The sequence below is a fragment of the Myotis myotis genome, unplaced genomic scaffold (genome assembly GCF_014108235.1).
Source record: "Myotis myotis isolate mMyoMyo1 unplaced genomic scaffold, mMyoMyo1.p scaffold_m19_p_13, whole genome shotgun sequence".
Lineage (NCBI taxonomy): Eukaryota > Metazoa > Chordata > Mammalia > Chiroptera > Vespertilionidae > Myotis > Myotis myotis.
Window position 1 is genome coordinate 24,268,155 of NW_023416317.1, and position 17,478 is coordinate 24,285,632.

General features: G+C 40.1%; 1 protein-coding gene and 1 non-coding gene across 5 annotated transcripts in view; both read left to right on the forward strand.

The window, feature by feature from the left end:
• Positions 1-13,361, forward strand: part of PPARG (peroxisome proliferator activated receptor gamma) — a 135,053-nt gene extending 121,692 nt beyond the window's left edge. For all 4 annotated transcript variants that reach the window (XM_036332213.1, XM_036332212.1, XM_036332211.1 and 1 more), the window contains one exon: positions 12,915-13,361. In XM_036332213.1, coding sequence (XP_036188106.1) covers positions 12,915-13,162 — 248 coding nt within the window. In that variant the 3' untranslated portion in view covers positions 13,163-13,361. The remainder of the gene's footprint in view (positions 1-12,914) is intronic.
• Positions 10,879-11,011, forward strand: LOC118668731. The gene has a single exon (XR_004971736.1). It is a non-coding gene; the product is annotated as a small nucleolar RNA SNORA71 (small nucleolar RNA).
• Positions 13,362-17,478: the final 4,117 nt, after the last annotated feature.

Consider the following 17,478-nt stretch of genomic DNA (forward strand, 5'->3'; position numbering starts at 1 on the left):
TGGGGAAATTAAAGGGGGGCCCCAGAGGACCTAAAGGGGATTTTTTGGATGAAAGTACCTGATTTGACCCAACAAGTATTTGCTGAGGAAACTAGAGTTGCTATAGTAAGATCACTGTCACTCAACTTCAACCCTAGAAACTGCTGATACCATTAGATGTGGTGCTTAGATTGGCCTGGTGCTTAGCATCTCTACTATTTACTCAGCTTTCAAACCAAGATTGTGAGGAAGGTGACCCAGTTCTCAAGTTTTTCTCCTTTCTCTCTTTCTCCTCTGAGCCTTAGGCAAGAATGAGACTAAAAACATGAGCACTCTAGAAACAAAGGAAAGCACTGTGTACATTTTAAGAGTATTTCATATGCATTCTCATTTCATAGACAGAAAAGTGAGGGTCATAAACTTATGCAATTTGCCTAAGATCTAACAACTAGTGAGCAGTGGGACTAGGAGTGAAACCCAGGTGTTCTAACTATCACCTCCAAATGCCCTGCCTGCCCCAAGCCCTGCCCTCTGCTACCTGGCTAGTGGATTGTGGTCAACTCCCTCACATTTGTGTGGGGGGTCGAAACCTGTACTCCCTTCATGATGCTCTCTAAGGTTTAGATGTACCCATAATCCATACCTTATTCCTTGCTATTTGGGATGAGTAATGGTTTCCCTTGTTCCCTCTAGTCTCTCTGACTGGATAGGTGGCGTCAAGAGTAATAAAACTGCCTCCAGGAAGGGCATGTTTGCAACAGGCGCCACAGCATCATGCCAGCCACACATGCAAACTCCCAAAACCTACCCAGCAACCAAAGCCAAGTGGAAAGCTCAGTAAAGCTGACAACCCCCAGGATATTCCATTGGACACTTTGCCCCTTTGAGCGTTTGCTGTTTGGTGAAGAAAAAGCATAGAAGTGTTCCAGCTGGAACTCTACAACAGGAAAAAGCTCTTTTTGCTAATTCAAAACAGTTTGGAATCTATTACAGTTCTTCCCAAACTTCCAAGATATGGGGGAGGAAATTCACTGGATTTTACAATATATTTTTCTAGGCAGATTGCCATCGCCATCCTAATGACAGAGAAGCTATAAATATTGATACAATGGCCACAGATGGCAAGTCATCCATCCTCCTCCTTTACTCTCTTGAGACCGGCTTGGCTATCCAAACCACCTATATAGCAGCTTCTTCTTTTTCCATCAGTCCCAGCCATGTTCTTGCTCTGTGAAGCAATGTTGGACAGCTGTGCTCTCGGAGTGACCTGGTGAATTTCTACTGCTGAGTGGGCAGGGAGAATAGGGTATAAGAAGGGAGAATTGTTCTCATAGTTACACATTTGCAGATCAAAGAAAAAATAATATCCTCTGAAATAGTGCACAACTGCTTGTCCCATAGGTCAATAACCTGGGATCTCTGTTTCTCACCCTTGATCATGACTACAGAGTATATATACATATAAATATAGATTTAGATATATAGACTTTTAAATTTGTTGGAATTAGAATAGAATCAAAGCACAGCACCTGACACAGAATAAATACTTAATAAATGCTTGTTTAGTGAATAATAAGCAAATATTAACAATAATAACTATCATTTATCAATTATTTTGCTGTGTGCCAGACTTTACATACATACATTCATAATCGTTGTTCAACCTTTCCTGCAGCTCTACAAAGTCTATTATTATCCCCATTTAACAAATGGAGAAAATAGAAATTTAGAGAGATTAAGCAACTTGCCCAAAGTCACAGAGCTACTAATAGGTGAGGCCAAGGTTCAGACCCCGGTCTCCTTTAACTTAAAACTGATGCCTTTAACTACTACCGCCTTTTGTGTATTGAGATGGGGAAGCATCTCAGTTAATTACCTTGGTCTTGAAGTTCTTTGGCAGTTATCAAAAACTACCTTTTTCCATATTGCCTGCAAATATTTTAATCAAGAATTCCCAGGTTAGAGTCCAGATATTACTTACTAATATTCAAAGCCCTTCTTGAAACACCATTTTAACTTTTCTAACAAAATTACACCCTGAGTTTGAAAATTGCTCTGGGAAGGAACGGGGCCCAGTGATAACACTGAACACTGGTGCTGTATTCTTTAACTTGTTCAGGTAGCATGGCCCCTGGAAATAAAAGCACTGTTTGCAGAGCTCTCCACAAAAATTGATAAGCTTTAAAAAACTGAGTAAATACATTCATACTTAATCAGATACCATCTTACACCAGGCTTTAATAGAGATAAGTAGTTGCAGAAAAATTTATGAGAGAAATTTAAAATTGTTAAAATACCATCCACTCATTTAATTTCTTCCTGCCCATTGGAAACAGTCAAAATGACACGCATTCAGTTGTAGCGGCAGAACCTCATTCCAGCTCACAGAACACTAATGTTCCATAGGCACAGAGTCTGTGGAGTTCTCTTCCCCATCCCTGGTTGTCTTTCAAATCTTAAGGATATTTCCAGCTAATGTGTCATCTTCCCATTTTACTACAGAACTGTTTATGCTAGTTAGAATGTACATAGAGCACTCCTCTGGAACAGAGTGTATATGCTTGAGTGGGCCTACACTTTTCTTGAGGAAATCCCAGCTTAGGGGGCTTCTGATTCTACATGATCTTCTTTGTTTCTGTCATCCTTACTAGCTAACTGGGAGGAGACAAAACCCAACATAGGAGAAGAAAGTTGACCTACTATTGATCATAATATTAGGCATTAAAAATACCAGGAACAATAGTAGGCCAACTTTCTTCTCTCCTATACCAGTTAAATATCCAACTACCTTATTTATACAATTTTTTTTGGACAAGAGTCAGGCTAGTGCCTAACTAGTGAAAGTTATTTTTCTGATTTCTTGTGATATCAACAATAAACAAGGACATCTGATTTCTCATATGACTAAGCAGGACAGTCAAAAAGTGTTACTACATGATTCAAATCCCCCATCAAAGGCCCCTGATTGTGTCAGAGAGTAATAGCATTCATTTGTTAATTGAAAAATGGTTTTGGGCATCTACACTATGTCTGCATAGTTTATGCCAATCTTCTCCTCTACCCTTCTACTCCTCCCACCATGCTTCCACAACCAGTGGGAAAACTTTCAGGTGGCCAATATGGCTTTGAATAATGACTCAATTTGAGTTATCTAGAAAGGTCCCAGTAGTTCACTCTTTTCATAACTTCATAGACTTGTGTTAGACATAAGTGAAGGGTATTTATAAATTCTCTACTGGCACTCAAATTCTAAAAACCAGAGAGCTGAGGGTGGAGGGAAGGGAAAAGATGGACCATATTAGAATCATCTGCAGAACTTACACACACACACACACACACACACACACACACACACACACACGCTTTTGTTGTTTGTAGAATATAGAAAAACCTTTATCTGTGACTGCTTCAGAAATAAAATGTCCTCCTCACCCCGGGCCTGGTAGGCTGGGATCATTTTAGTGAGTGAGCAATTTTAACCCCAGAGACAGACATGGGATTGAAAGCCAAACTGCTGAGTCATTCCTGTCACCACACCGGCAGCCTTGGAAAAGGTTCAGTCAGTCAGTGAGCCGCTTTTTGGAGTACTTTATCATTTTGGGTTCTCATAATGTGTGTTTAAACTCTGGGTGACCCCAGGCAGCCTTCCAGACTGGCACAATTCACCAAGACATTCAGACAGATCATCTGCAAGTGAGGAAGAATGAAACCGAGGACTGGTTGGAGTCACGAATAACAGGAGAACCAATACATGTAGCAAAGGAGCCATCGCTCCTAGGGAAAGCACCTCTTAGGGGTCTTGCCAGCTTCACAAATGAATAAACCTGAAGAGCAGCAGGGTGGTGCATTGGAAAGCTTTGGAATCACATGGACAGCCCTGAGTTCAAACACCCCATTCCACTACTAACTAGATGTGTGATTTCAGGCAATTATTTACCTCCCTAAACCTTAATTTCCTCATCCATGCCCTAAGTAAATGAAACATTATGTGAGTCTTTGGCACAGTGCCTGGGACATGTTAAGCACACAATAAATGTTAAATTTCCCTTTTCCTTTGTATGATATAACTAGAAGTAGCTCTACTCAATTCTGCCAGTCAAATTGCTGATTTTCACCAATAGTCATTCTTAAAATCCTTATTACAATATAATACCCCTAGGAAGATATCAACTAATCCCTTTATCAGATATGTCTTTAAGGGGATTAGTTGTGGATTGGAGAACAAAACCCCCAGGGAAAGAGATACTGGAGGAAGGAGGAGGGGCCTGAAAGGTTGAAAGGTGAACTCTAACCCCCGGGGCCCTGAAGGAGATAGGGAAGGGGTGTGCCGTGGGTTTCCACACTCCTAGTATTCTGATTACGTTTGGAGGGACATTATGTGTTGAGAGGTCATATTTAGAAATGACAGATCACACCTATGTTTTGAGGGTCTTCTCAAGGACGTTGGAAAAGTAGACATGGGCGATGCAGAGAACTAATCCGTGGCCCCTTTTTTATTTTTGGTTTGCTGTTGGCTACCTTTGGTTTGCTGTTGGCATTTCTAAATGTTGAGGAAGCAAGGAAGAATCGTTGTACTGGGAGCATATGTGTGTCAGACTCAAGGAAAAAGAAGAAATCACTCTCCATTATCTTTCTGCTCCAGCCTTTCCTCTGCCTCGCACCCACCTCTCATTTTTAGTCCTGATCAGAGCCATTGTTGGACATAGAAGGAGCAGAAATATATCTACTTTCCTCTGCCTGTGGGAAGAAAGCGCTGCTCTTTTGGTCCTGACACAGAGAAAAGGAGCAAACCAGGTGGCTAAGCTTGAATTGATCAACCTCCAATGACTACGAGAGGAAAGATAGGGATGTCCCAAGCGCAGGCTTGAAATCTCAAATCCCATTTTCATTCTGAAAGACCTAGAAATAAAACACAGCCTAAGCTTCATTCACTAGAGGTACCCTGGAGCAAAGAAATGAGCTTTGAACATAGCATAGAGGAAAATGCTGCCCACCTGGTTGCTAGATATCTTTGTGTTCTGTGTTATAGTTTGGAAGGCTTTTGGAGGTGGTAGTTGAGCATTTGAGATGAGGGGAGTTGGTGTGGAATTGCTTCTTAGTGTGCAGATAAAAGAAAATATTGTCTGGGCTTGGTTTCATGGTGGAGTTTACCCCCCTCCACCATCCTAAACCAAATCATATGTGTCCTTGTTGTGAAGAGCGGTTATCATTTGAACAGAGACAGAGAAAGCATTTATTAAATTATTCTTTTAACAGGGAAATGTTAGAATGTTAACCCACTTCAGAGTGAAGGACTCTACCAGCAACATGTGCATTGTAGGCGGAAAATATGCTCATTACAGATGATCTTTACCTATTTGGTAAAGCATTTACAGGATCTCTAAGTTATGTTGTTCCCTTTCTCTGATAGTAGCAGTCAACATTTCTCCTAAAATCTCCATTGCTCAGGCTTTTGATTAATTTAGGCCAGCCCTGCTAGGATTCCTAATTCTAGATCCCCAGCAAGCCTCAGTCCAAGGTATGGAAAAGGAAAAACATCTGGGGGTATTGAAGGGAATAGCTAAGGAAAGGGAACAATTAATAAACAAATAAAGAGGACCCCGAAAAATCAGAGAAGTGACAGAAGAAAGGTAAGAAGGGAAAAGAGGCATGTTATAGTATACTATTACAAATAGACATAGCTAACTGACTATGTGTCAGACATTGCTTGCTTTAAGCACTTTCCTTCTATTAACTCATTTAATCATCTCAACAACTCTTAGTTATATGGGGTTACTGTTATATCCCCATTTTTAAATGAGGAAACTGAGGTACAGTGAGGTTAAGGAACTTGCCCAAGATTACATAGCCAGTAAGTTTTAAGGTTGGGATTCTAACTGCTTCTCACTAAACCAGTAGTGCTTGCTCTTGGCTGCACATTAGTATCCCCTGAGGGCTTTTAGAAATATTGAAGGTCATACCCCTAGGCCAAGTAAGTCAGAATCTCTAAAGATGGGACCCACATGTTAATTAGTTGTTGTGTTTTTAATCTCCCCAGATGATTTCAATGTGTAGCCAAAGTTGAGAATCACTGTACTCTGTCAATCCCCAGCTCAAATTTAAACATGAAAAGAACACATGTGAAACTTTCTTACATTATTTTTTCCTAAAGGTAGGATGGTAGGAGGTAATTGCTATAGGCCATACCATAGTTTCCCAAAAATAAACTTGGCTGAATTCACAGTTTTACCTAATGTCCACCATGATTCTGATTGTTAGATCAGAAAGGTACTGAAAAATCCCTAACACCATGTCTTCAAGGAGGAAGTGAATTTGGCCACCAGGATATTTTTGTTTTGTTGTTATACTTAAGCTACCTTTCTTACATGCATTCAGCTACAAGAATGAGAACTTGCCCAAACCCCCAAACATGTGTCTGCATCAGGAATTATTTCCTTGCACTCCTGAATTTATGTTCTCACCAATAACACCTCAAAAACTTTTTATTTTCCCAATGTATATGTGCCACCCCACCCTGCTTACACTATTGGACGATCTCTATGGAAATTGCCTTTTTTTGAACAAACACAGGATAGTAATATCTTATAAAGTTCCTTTACCTAACTCATTCTCACCATGACCTTAGTAAAAACAAGAACAAAAACCAAAAAAAAAAAGAAAGAAAACAAACAAAATACAACCATTCCATTGTTGTCTTAAAAATTAAACCAAAACCCAGGAAAATTAGATGACTTGTCCAAAGTGACAAGAAAATTAAGTGGAGGAAAGACGGGACTCCAATCAAGTCTTCTGTTTCCAAATTCAGTGCTCTTTTTAACAGATCTGTGACTTAGGAAGCAATGGAATAAAGGAAACTAAAGAGGAAGTGTACAAGAAAGTGAGATACCAACTACCAAGCTCCCTAAGTAGCCCTCCCTCCCCTTCAGTTTTCACCCAATCCTGTCTGTGGATCAGTTTACAGCTGCCCGGCTACCAGCCCTCTTTTTTCTAAATGCTCTGGGTACAGACCTTTTCAGATTGCTAGTGTCTATTAGAAAGCCAGTAGGGAGAGATTGGGAATGCCATGACAACAGCTCCTAGAACAGAGACAAAAACCTTTCATTTTAGTGGTTTCACCTCTCCTTCAGGAGACTCCACTGTGGCCATCTGGTTCACTAACTCAGACACCTCCTGAGAAAATCGGTGCTAGGGAAATGCCTGGTCCAGGTGGGCAGATCCCTGGAGGGTCAAGAGAATTTGAATGTGTTTCAGATAAGCTCTCCACTTAACAGAACCAGATCTAGATAAGATAGGAGCTTTGTTGATTTGCCCATAATCAACAGTGTTCTCTAATCAATTCCAGCACTGTGTGAATGGAGACCGGAAAAGGTTCTTTCCCAATTCTTTGCAGCCTGGAGAGTAAGGAACTAGTAATTGACTCCAGCTTCCTGGAGTGTTATGTCCTGGAGTGAGTCAATACACACATTCCCAAAGGGCCTTCTAGGCAGCCTGGCCCAGTAAAAGGGGTCCCTTGACCCTGACCCTGTTCTAGAACTCAATTCTGACCCTCAGCAAGGTGCAGGGAGAGACTCAGGCCTCTGAGAACAAGCTTAGCAGACTCCGGGTGGGTGGGAAGTGGAGAGGAAAGGGAAGGACCAGGACTGCTCCAGGTGTTTAGATGTCTATGGTATATTTGTGGTAACTCCCTTAGCTTGCTAAGGGTTTGTGTGTGAGTAGAAGGAAAGTAGAGAAAGATAGGAGAGGGGACCAAGGACAGCCTAGTAGCTGATTAGAGAGTGGGGGATGGGGAGCAACCCCAACAAATCCCTTTTGCCCTTGACCCTAGGGATTGATTAAGACCAAAGGAAGCTTTTTTTGCTTTTTAAATAAGCCAAGTATTCTTTTTCTTTTTTTAAAAATATATTTTATTGATTTTTTACAGAGAGGAAGGGAGAGAGATAGAGAGCCAGAAACATCGATGAGAGAGAAACATCGATCAGCTGCCTCCTGCACATCTCCCACTGGGGATATGCCCGCAACCAAGGTACATGCCCCTGACCAGAATCGAACCTGGGACCCTTCAGTCCACAGGCCGATGCTCTATCCACTGAGCCAAACCGGTTTTGGCAATAAGCCAAGTATTCTAAGTTTAATGTGTAAGCTTGTTAATACCCCTTTCTAATTAGATTTTGAGTGTATTTCCCCAGTTTAATTATGTGAACTATATAAAGGGAATTACAAATAAGAATAAAGCTTAGAACTTTTGAATTAGGCTTTTAGAGATCATCTATCTAGTCTAATCCTTTTCATTTACAGAGAAGAAGCCCAGTGAGCTTAGTTTGCCCAAGGTCACCAAGCTGGTTAGTGAAAGATCTAGAAGTAGAATATACTACTTTTTGCACTCAACTGCACTCCATTTTGCCTTGACTGAGGCTCAGTAGAACAGTGAGACAGATCTGTAAATGATCTAACTTGTCACTGGAGAAAATATAAATCACTGGCCACAAAATTTCAGCCCTCCAGCCAAATTTCATCTATCACATCATAAAAAATAACTTGCCAAAGAGGGGTTTGAAAATCCAAACCAGATCCTTCTCCACGTGGTCCTAGAGGGGCCTGTTCCATTATATTGCACTAAAGCCAAGTGTTTCCAGCAAACGTGATCAGCTGCCCTTTAGGGTTTGGGTGTTTGAACTGTCATGATAAATGAAACCTACTAGGTTAATATAATCTCTTCAGCAGAAGTTGCTGCTCAAGAGGAAGGAGAAAATGTTCTAAGAAGCCAGTACCCTGTGTGCAGTCCCAGCCCGTGGAGGAGCCACATTTAACACCTGTCTTGACACAAAGTATTGCCACTTCCGATGCACATACATTTACACTGCCACAGGCCTTTGAAATCTAGAACATTTGTTCAGGGGGAGGATCAGCAGTCATTAAACCGAAGGCACCAATCCAGGATCTGGTTTTCCTTGAAGTGTCAGAAAGGTGTTCATTATTGCACAGCAGCTGTGAGAAAGGCACCACTCCTCCAGGAGCATGATTCTCTAGGCCAGGACTAAATTATTTTGTTTAATTCTCTGAATTTGAGATTTTTGCTGATGATTCCAAAATTAAATGCTGAAATGTAAAGAAAAGCATATACTTAGTCCAGTCAATGGGACATGTTAGAGAAGTGTGTGTGGGGGAGGTGGGGAGAGGGGTTGGCGGCAAAGAATCAAACCAAAGGTAACTTTCCTTCTGTAATTAAAAAAAGAAAATTTCAGAGAATGTTTACAGTTCCACAAATCCTACCCTGAAACCATTCTAACATTGCTCTCCTGTGCCTCACCTCAGTGGATAAAGGTTACTGTCGTTTACTGGATACAGGAAAACACTGTTTACAGGTGGTTTCTTCATTGTGTAGTGATCCTGCCTTTAGGCTTGTTCACCAACCAACAGAATTGTACTTTTCAATTCATAACTCAGCCCGAAAACCTAATTCATTAACTCAACCAACTGAATGTTTCCTATGTTTCCACTTGATCAGAGATGATCAGGACATAGTCTCTGCCTTCTGATGTCTCATGGTCTAGTAGGGAAGATAAACAAGAAAATCAGTACTTATAATACAAGGTCATAAGAGTTGAATACTGCATAGCATTTGGAATTCAAATGTCAGCTCTGCCATTTACTAGTACATGGCAGATCTTGGGCAAGATTTAACTCCTTTCTCTAAAGCTTTGTTTTCCCCTCCATAAAACATTGACCTTATGGGGTTATTATGAAGATTAAATGATATATTGTGTATAAAGCCCTTAGCACGATATTTAGAAAATGTAATCTGCTCACCAAGTGTAATCTAATATAATAGACATTGAAGTGTTTATAAGGTGCTTCAAGGTCCAGAGAAAAGGGACTGGAAGAACAGGGGAGCAGAAAGGATATTGCTAAGGAAGGCTACCAGGACATAATGGCACAGGCTGTGTTTTGAAGAATAGGTTGAAGTAGATGAGATGGGTGAAGAGAAGGGAAGATTGTTGATTCAGGCAGGAGGAGCAGAATCGGCTTGAGCACAGAGTCATGACAGAACATAGGAGGTTTGAGGGACTTGGTATGGAAATAGCTTAATATGGTTGGAGCAAAGGGATAATTTCAGAAACTGAGGCTAGAGAATGAAAGATATTAAAAGATGAGTAAAAATTCCTATACAGTGCTTTAATTTACAGTGAAGGGGGAAAGAGTTAAATTAGAAAAAGAGGGTGAATAGCCTTCAAGAGCTAAAATTTGGAATCAGTGCAAGGTATCAAGTAAGTGTCCTGAAGGTTGTACATAAACCCTGCACCCTCTGGTGAGCTTTAATGGGGAAACCTTATATTCTAACCATAATGCAACAAACATAGAAAATAACATTTAGTAATTAGAAAACAAACACCCAAACTTTCCACTTGGAAATCTAAAATCATGCATTTATTTTATTTATTTATTTATTTATTTTTAATCCTCGCCCGAGGATATTTTTTCATTGATTTTTAGAGAGAGTGTAAGAAAGAGGGAAAGACAGAGAGGAATATCAATGTGAGAGAAACGCATCGATTGGTTGCGCCATGACCAGGGCCTGGGCTGATGAGGAGCCTACAACTGAGGTACATGCCCTTAACTGGAATCGAATCCAGGACCCTTCAGTCCACTGGCTGATGCTCTATCCACTGAGCCAAACTGACTAGGGCTAAATCATGCTTTTATATAACTCTTAGGTTAAAAATTAAATGAAAATAGTAACACAGACTATTTGGAAAAGAACTATGAAAAGACTACTGAACAAAGCCTATTGAGTGAGACTAAAGTAAAACTCAGGAAATTTTAGAGCTTTAAATGCATCTGCCAAAAAAACAAGAAATACTGAAACTAAATGAATTAGTCATTTAATTCAAGAAACTAGACTGCTACATTCAGAAGTGATCATGTGCTGCCTGTGCCCTGGTCATTGATAGCACAGGGAGAGAATTGCTGAAAGGCATTTTCCTCATGTTTGAAGGGTCCAGCTCTCCCTTCCAAATCCTGGAGCTTTCACACACTAGCTGAGAGAGAGAGAGAAAAGGGGAGGGGAGGAGAGGAAGAGAGAAGGAGAGAGAGAGAGAGAGAGAGAGAGAGAGAGAGAGAGAGAGAGAGAGAGAGAGAATAAAGCTAAAGAAAGTTAAAAGCATTAACTAGTTAAATTGAAAACAAAATACCATTTCAAAAAGCAGAGTTGATTAATAAAACCAAAAGCTGTGTTTTTTAAAAAGGAAAAAAAGATAAGCTTTTGGCAAATCAGATTTTTATACAAGAGAATACACAAATAAAAAGCATCCAGTTAAATAAAAATAGAGATTTTAGATTTCAAAAGAATATCATGTACAACTTTATTCTACTATAAATTACTAAAATGTCACTTATAAGTGGGACAAAGCCTAAGGAGACTAAAAATTTATAGAAGAAAAATTGAAGGTAATCAAAGGTTTACCACCAGGCTCAGACAAGTCTGCCAGTGAATTCCAAGAAACCATCAAGGAACAGATCATTACTGCATAGAAACAGTATCAACTCAGCCTATAAGACCAGTTAACATTTATTACCAAAACAGGCAAAGGATGGCACAAAAAAAGAAGACTCTGGACTGATTTCACTTACAAATTTTAAGACCCTAAATATATTATTAGTAAATGAATACAAAGATATAAGGAAATCTATTGGTATAATTCATGATACTTGATTAAGATAAAAACATATGGTAATTTCTTTAGAATGAAAAATTTAAAAACATTTGATGAATGCAACAACATTCCCAACTACAACAAATATAAAACTTTAAAACTCTTGGAAAGCCAGGACTAAAACATACCCAATATAATCTATAGTAAATATCATACTTGTGGTAAACCATTAGAAACATTTTCTTCAAGGTTAGGAATGAAACAAGAATGCCTCCTACCACTACTAATACTTAATAGCATATTAGAGGTATTAGCCAATGCACTATGGCAAGAAAAAGATATGAGAAATGTAAACACTGGAAAAGAAGAAAGAAAGAAAACCGCCATTATTTGCAGAGGTAATAGTCTAATCAAAGTAGGAAAAGAAATAAAATCCAGGATAAAAACTATTTGAATTGACAAGAGTTCAGGAAAATGAAATAGATTCCATATACTAAAATTAATACTTTTTCTATACATCTGCAGGAGTGTATTTGAAAATAAAACAAAAAGAAGTATAGACTATTATAAGTAAGCAGTAAAAGTAAAAAAGTATTTAAGGATACATCTAAGAGGATCTGCATGAAGAAAAACATTAAAAATGTAAAAGTAATTTAAGCTCACCATTTAAAGATTCAAAGAAGGAAAAAAATTTTTTTAAATATTCAAAGAAGGGAAATATAAAGAAGAAAATGAAAATTACCTGCAACCACTCAGAAGAAACCTGTTAAAATCTTGGGGTCGGTGGGGGAGGGGAGTTGTCTGTCTTTACAAACTGTAAAAACTATGTCTTGTCTCTGAAAATATATATGGGATATTAAGCAAAAGAGAAGACAAAGCTTGTTTTAGAAGCATACTTAAAGCTGTGATGAAAAAGTAAGTAGAGGTTATAAAACATAGACTCATCAAGAAGCAGCAGAAGTTATAAATGAGATTTCTGAGTGAGTAGAAGCATACTGGCAGAGGAGTCCTCGGTCTGAGGAGGAGATTGCCTTTTTACCATGTTATGTCAGCTGATTACACAGATTAAGTCCTGGCCAGGAAAAGAATGCCCCTGGAAAGGGCTCCGATCCATTCCATCCTCCTGTATGCAGTTCCTGCTTGCTATTACTTACTCTCTCTTCCAACCTTATTTTAAAACCCAAACAAACCAAGAAAAAGATGGGTGCATAGTTTGGCTGAATATGCTTCAGATGTGGGGCCAGAGAATTTGTAACTGAACCTCCTGTTCTTCTGCTCCCCCAGACCGCCCGGGTTTGCTGAATGTGAAGCCCATTGAAGACATACAAGACAACTTGCTGCAAGCCTTGGAGCTCCAGCTCAAGATGAACCACCCCGAGTCCTCTCAGCTCTTTGCCAAGCTGCTCCAGAAAATGACAGACCTCAGGCAAATTGTAACAGAACATGTGCAGCTATTGCAAGTAATAAAGAAAACAGAGACAGACATGAGTCTTCACCCACTCCTACAGGAAATATACAAGGACTTGTATTAGCAGAGAAGTCCTAATTCACTGACAACGTTTTCCTTCTTCCAATTGCACTATTGAGGGGAGATCTGACACCTAAAAAATTTACTGTGAAAAAGCATTTTAAAAAGAAAGGGTTTAGAATAATAGATCTATTTTATGCATATTGTTTATAAAGATACATTTACAATTTACTTTTAATATTAAAAATGACCACATTATGAAATTGGTGGATGTATTTGAAGACTAAGTCTGATGTGTTCTCCAATCCAGGCTTTTTCCTTTTATTTTCTTCTCAATTTTCTCACTCTTTCTTCCCTCCCTTTCTCTATGTCTATATCCCTCCTTCTATGCCTGCCTTCCTTCTTTCCTTTATTTTTCTTCCTTCTTTCTTACACATTTTTTGAAACGTGAATAGAACTTCTGATCAACTTTCACTCTTGGTAAATTAATTATTTACTCAACTTACAACTTTTCTGAACCCTCCATCTGTTTTAACAATCACAACTAAGAAGGGAAAGGGAACTTCTGGACCAAAAACTGCTCGGAGGATGTGTTTCTTAACCTGGATGTGCTCATTTGGAGCACATGCCTAGGCCTACCAAGAATCCAGTCTTCTTCCACAATCCCAACCAAGATTTTCATTCACCAAAAGCAGCCCACCAACAGGATATCAAGGTGTATGCAAATACCCAGTGGCAAGTTATGAACTATTAGAAACTGTGAGTAACACAGAAGTGGTTTAAAATTTGGCACCTGCCAAAAAGAACTTACAATTGAGTTCAGGAGAAAAGATTAATCTTCCATCAAAAAAAAAAACAGATTATAATGCACAGTATTATAATCCTGTGCCAAATGAACTCCTAAGAACTATAAGAGTTCAAAGGAAGTGAGATTAATGAAGATTGGAATAGTCAAGAGTAACTAAGTTCATTGAAGTGGGCCTCAAAGGATGTGTTGGATTTGAGATAGGTAGAGAATAGAAGAGAAAACTTTCTAAGAAAGCAAAACAGCAGGAACAAGATGAAGAAGAAACCAAAACAAAACATGAATGAGGGAGAACCATGTTGTGGTTCTAATGTATGTAGAGTAACTTTACTAGAGTTATTCCTATCGTCTTCTTTGGGACCACCTTGCCCAGAGATTTCTTTTCTGACCTCAAAGGTTCATTGTCCATATCGTTTAGGTAATGCGTCCCCAGCAAGCAGCGTATATGTTCCCTAAAAGCAGGGACCTTCTTGGCACAATTAATAGATTCTTTGATTGAAGCCACCACATTTACTAGCATTGCTTACCAATGAACTCATACTACTATCCGGAGGTCTCTCCGCCAGGATGACTATTTCCACTGGCCTAAATTATTTCCCTGCTACTTCTCCCTTACTTTATCTTTCCTTATGGTATTGATACTCAGGAGGACATCACTTGACATTTGAGGCTTTCAAGCCAAAATATCAGGAAACATCTTTTCATCCTTTACCTCAAAATAAACAGATCTCCAAAGACTCAGGTTACAGAAGTGAGTCCTTACCCTGACCCTAAAAATGTGGGTTCCCTGATCCTTTAGGAGAGACAACACCTGAGCTCCAACCTTTAGAATAGATGTAACCACGTCATATTGGGACCAGCGACTGAAGCCATTGTCTAAGTGACACCAAAACATTGGAGAAAAGTGTGACAAATTCAGTTCATCAAATGACTATTTTTTTTTCATATGGCTATTTTTTTTTTTCTTTCCTTCATTGATGCCAAGCACCAGGATATTTTGAAATATCCACTGACTAGAGACTTCACTATTACTCCACGTGGAGAGTTTATCATCCAGGAGAGCTTGAGAAAGAACGGGCAGGCAGTAGACAAGGTGAGGATTCCACCTCAGAGGAGATCCCTTGTTTACAAGATTTATTAAACAAAAAGCCTTTCAGTGTGCTGCCTGCTCTCAGTTCCCACCAGCACTCCACAGCCCATCCAAGCCCTTTTCACATTCTCGGATCTGTGGCTGCCAATGTGGGGAGGAAGGGGGATGCTCTCAGCTCTTTGGCACTGATGATAAGCATTAAATAGCTTTTAAATCCTGGCAGCTTTTAAATTCCCATCTCTCTGACTTTTTCCCTGTGGTTTGGACAACCATTTGCTAAATATTTTATGACAAATCATATACAGCCTCCAAAGCTCCTGCTCCTTTCTCAGTCTCCCTTTCCCCCAGGATGAGTCACAAGTTAATCAACAGCTGTATCATCAGTTATTCATAGGACTTTCTCCGGACACAGACACATTTTCAGGTTTGTGTTAATAAAGAAGGAAGGAAACCAACTTTGGTCAAGAGTAAAAAAAAAGGGGGGTTTCAAGGCGCCCATGAGAGCCCTACCCCAGCACTGCCTTTGCATATGACCTGCTCCTCTCCCATCTCCATGCTGTGCTTGGAGCACAGGAACAGCAAGGGTACATATGGAAGAAACTATATCTGCCCACCCTGTTTCTCTAGCCACAGTCAAAAATGCCTGACCTGAGTTTCTGGCTTCTTTTTTAAAATTTAGATGAGGAATAAGAGGACTGGGGCTTTTTCAATAAGAACTCAAGAGAGTCAGGAAGCACTAGCTGGTGTCACCTAGCAAATTCTCAATTATAAGCTTGGAGGGAGAAATCAGAGGGACAGCTTTATCCATTGCACTGAGGAAAAGGGGATGGGGAGCTTCTGTGGTAGTTGCTACTGAATGACTTTTTCTCAGCTCCCTTAGGCTATTTTTGTGGGCAGGCCTTGACTTGGTTGACATCTACTACTGTTTGGTGCTGATAAAGCAAGTCAGGATGAGAGGAGTTGGAAATTGGTCCCCAGATGCCTATTCCCTTGGAAATACCTACTGGGGAGCAGGGGTTGGCATGGGGACCCCTAAAGAAAGCCAATTTCTGTTCTAAATCCCGAGAGAAAAAACCAAAGTTCATTTCCAACAGGAACATCCCCATTGCTTTCTCTTTGCTCCTCTTTTCCCACACACTCACTGGAAGAGTTTGTGGCTATGAGACAAAGGGACCAAGATGCCTGTGCTTCACTAGGTAGCCACCTCCCTATTTTTCTCTTACTTCACCCTGGTTCTGGGCCCTGGCTCCTGTTGTCTCTGTTCGCTTTATTATCACTATTATTATCTGTGTATCCCAAAACCTCACCATGTGATTGTACATGTTAGGCCTTCCACTTAATTCTTATTCAAATGAAATAAAATAGCAGGATCTTAATAGTTTAAAAGACCATCCGATGTCATCTAATCCCACTTTATTCATCAAATATAAACTCAGTTCATACTCCAGTCAAGTCTGCCACCATATGAAGATGAGTAACTAGGCCCTGTCCTCAAGGGTATCACAGCCTGTTGATGAAGTCAGACACATAATTACAACTCAAGTCAAGCGATGAAATGCCTGTAGATGTGAAAAGGGAATCAGAGGATGTGGGTAGACACAGAAGTCTTAACAGTACATAATGTGTTCAAAAAAACCGCAAGAAGTTAGGTATGGCTTCAGTAGCTTAGGGGTGAGAAGTGATGTAACCAGGTCAGCAACAGACTGTGCCGAGGCTCATTCTCCATGGTAAGGAGCTACCTTGGATGGTATTCATAGGCACTTGAGTTCTGGTAGATGTTACCGGCCAGAAGAGGGACAGGATCAAACTTGCATTTTGGAAAATCCACTCTCTAAAAGTCAAATCGCCTCTACACTGCTTCCAACGATTGTCCAGCCCCTGAACAAGTACCTAAGGGACAGGAAGCTCTCTCCTTCTTGACCCCTTGATTTCCATCTTATAGGCCTGGCTCTGCTCCTGGGGTCACACATACCACATGTTTGTTCCTGCGCCCTGGGGATTGTGACTCACCTTATTCTCTTCAATCCGGTTACAATCTTTTGGCTGGCTGAAGAACCCTGACTCCCGCCCCCACTTGCTGTCCATCCCAGCTGCTCCTAGGAGCCAGGCCTCACATCCCCCTAACTTGCAAAGTTCTTCTGCCTTCATAGCAAGGTCATTTCTACCGCCATATCAAAACTTGCCCATCCTACACCCATTTCCAGACAGTCCCTCCAGTTACCATAGAATTCTAGAAAATCAGAGCTCAAAGGAGCCAATCATCTCAAGTGACAGATGAGAACCTTGAGGAACAAAGAAGTTAAATAGCATGCCCAAGGTCCTAGGAGTCTCCTAGGATTAACTTATGCAAAGGTGCTGTATGGCACACATACTCTTCTTATCACTCACATTGCCAACCAGGGGGGTTGGCAGTTTAACAAGAAAATCTCAAAATGTGTGACAGATTTGAAGCTAATATGAGTATCTTCACTGAAGGAAAAGAATG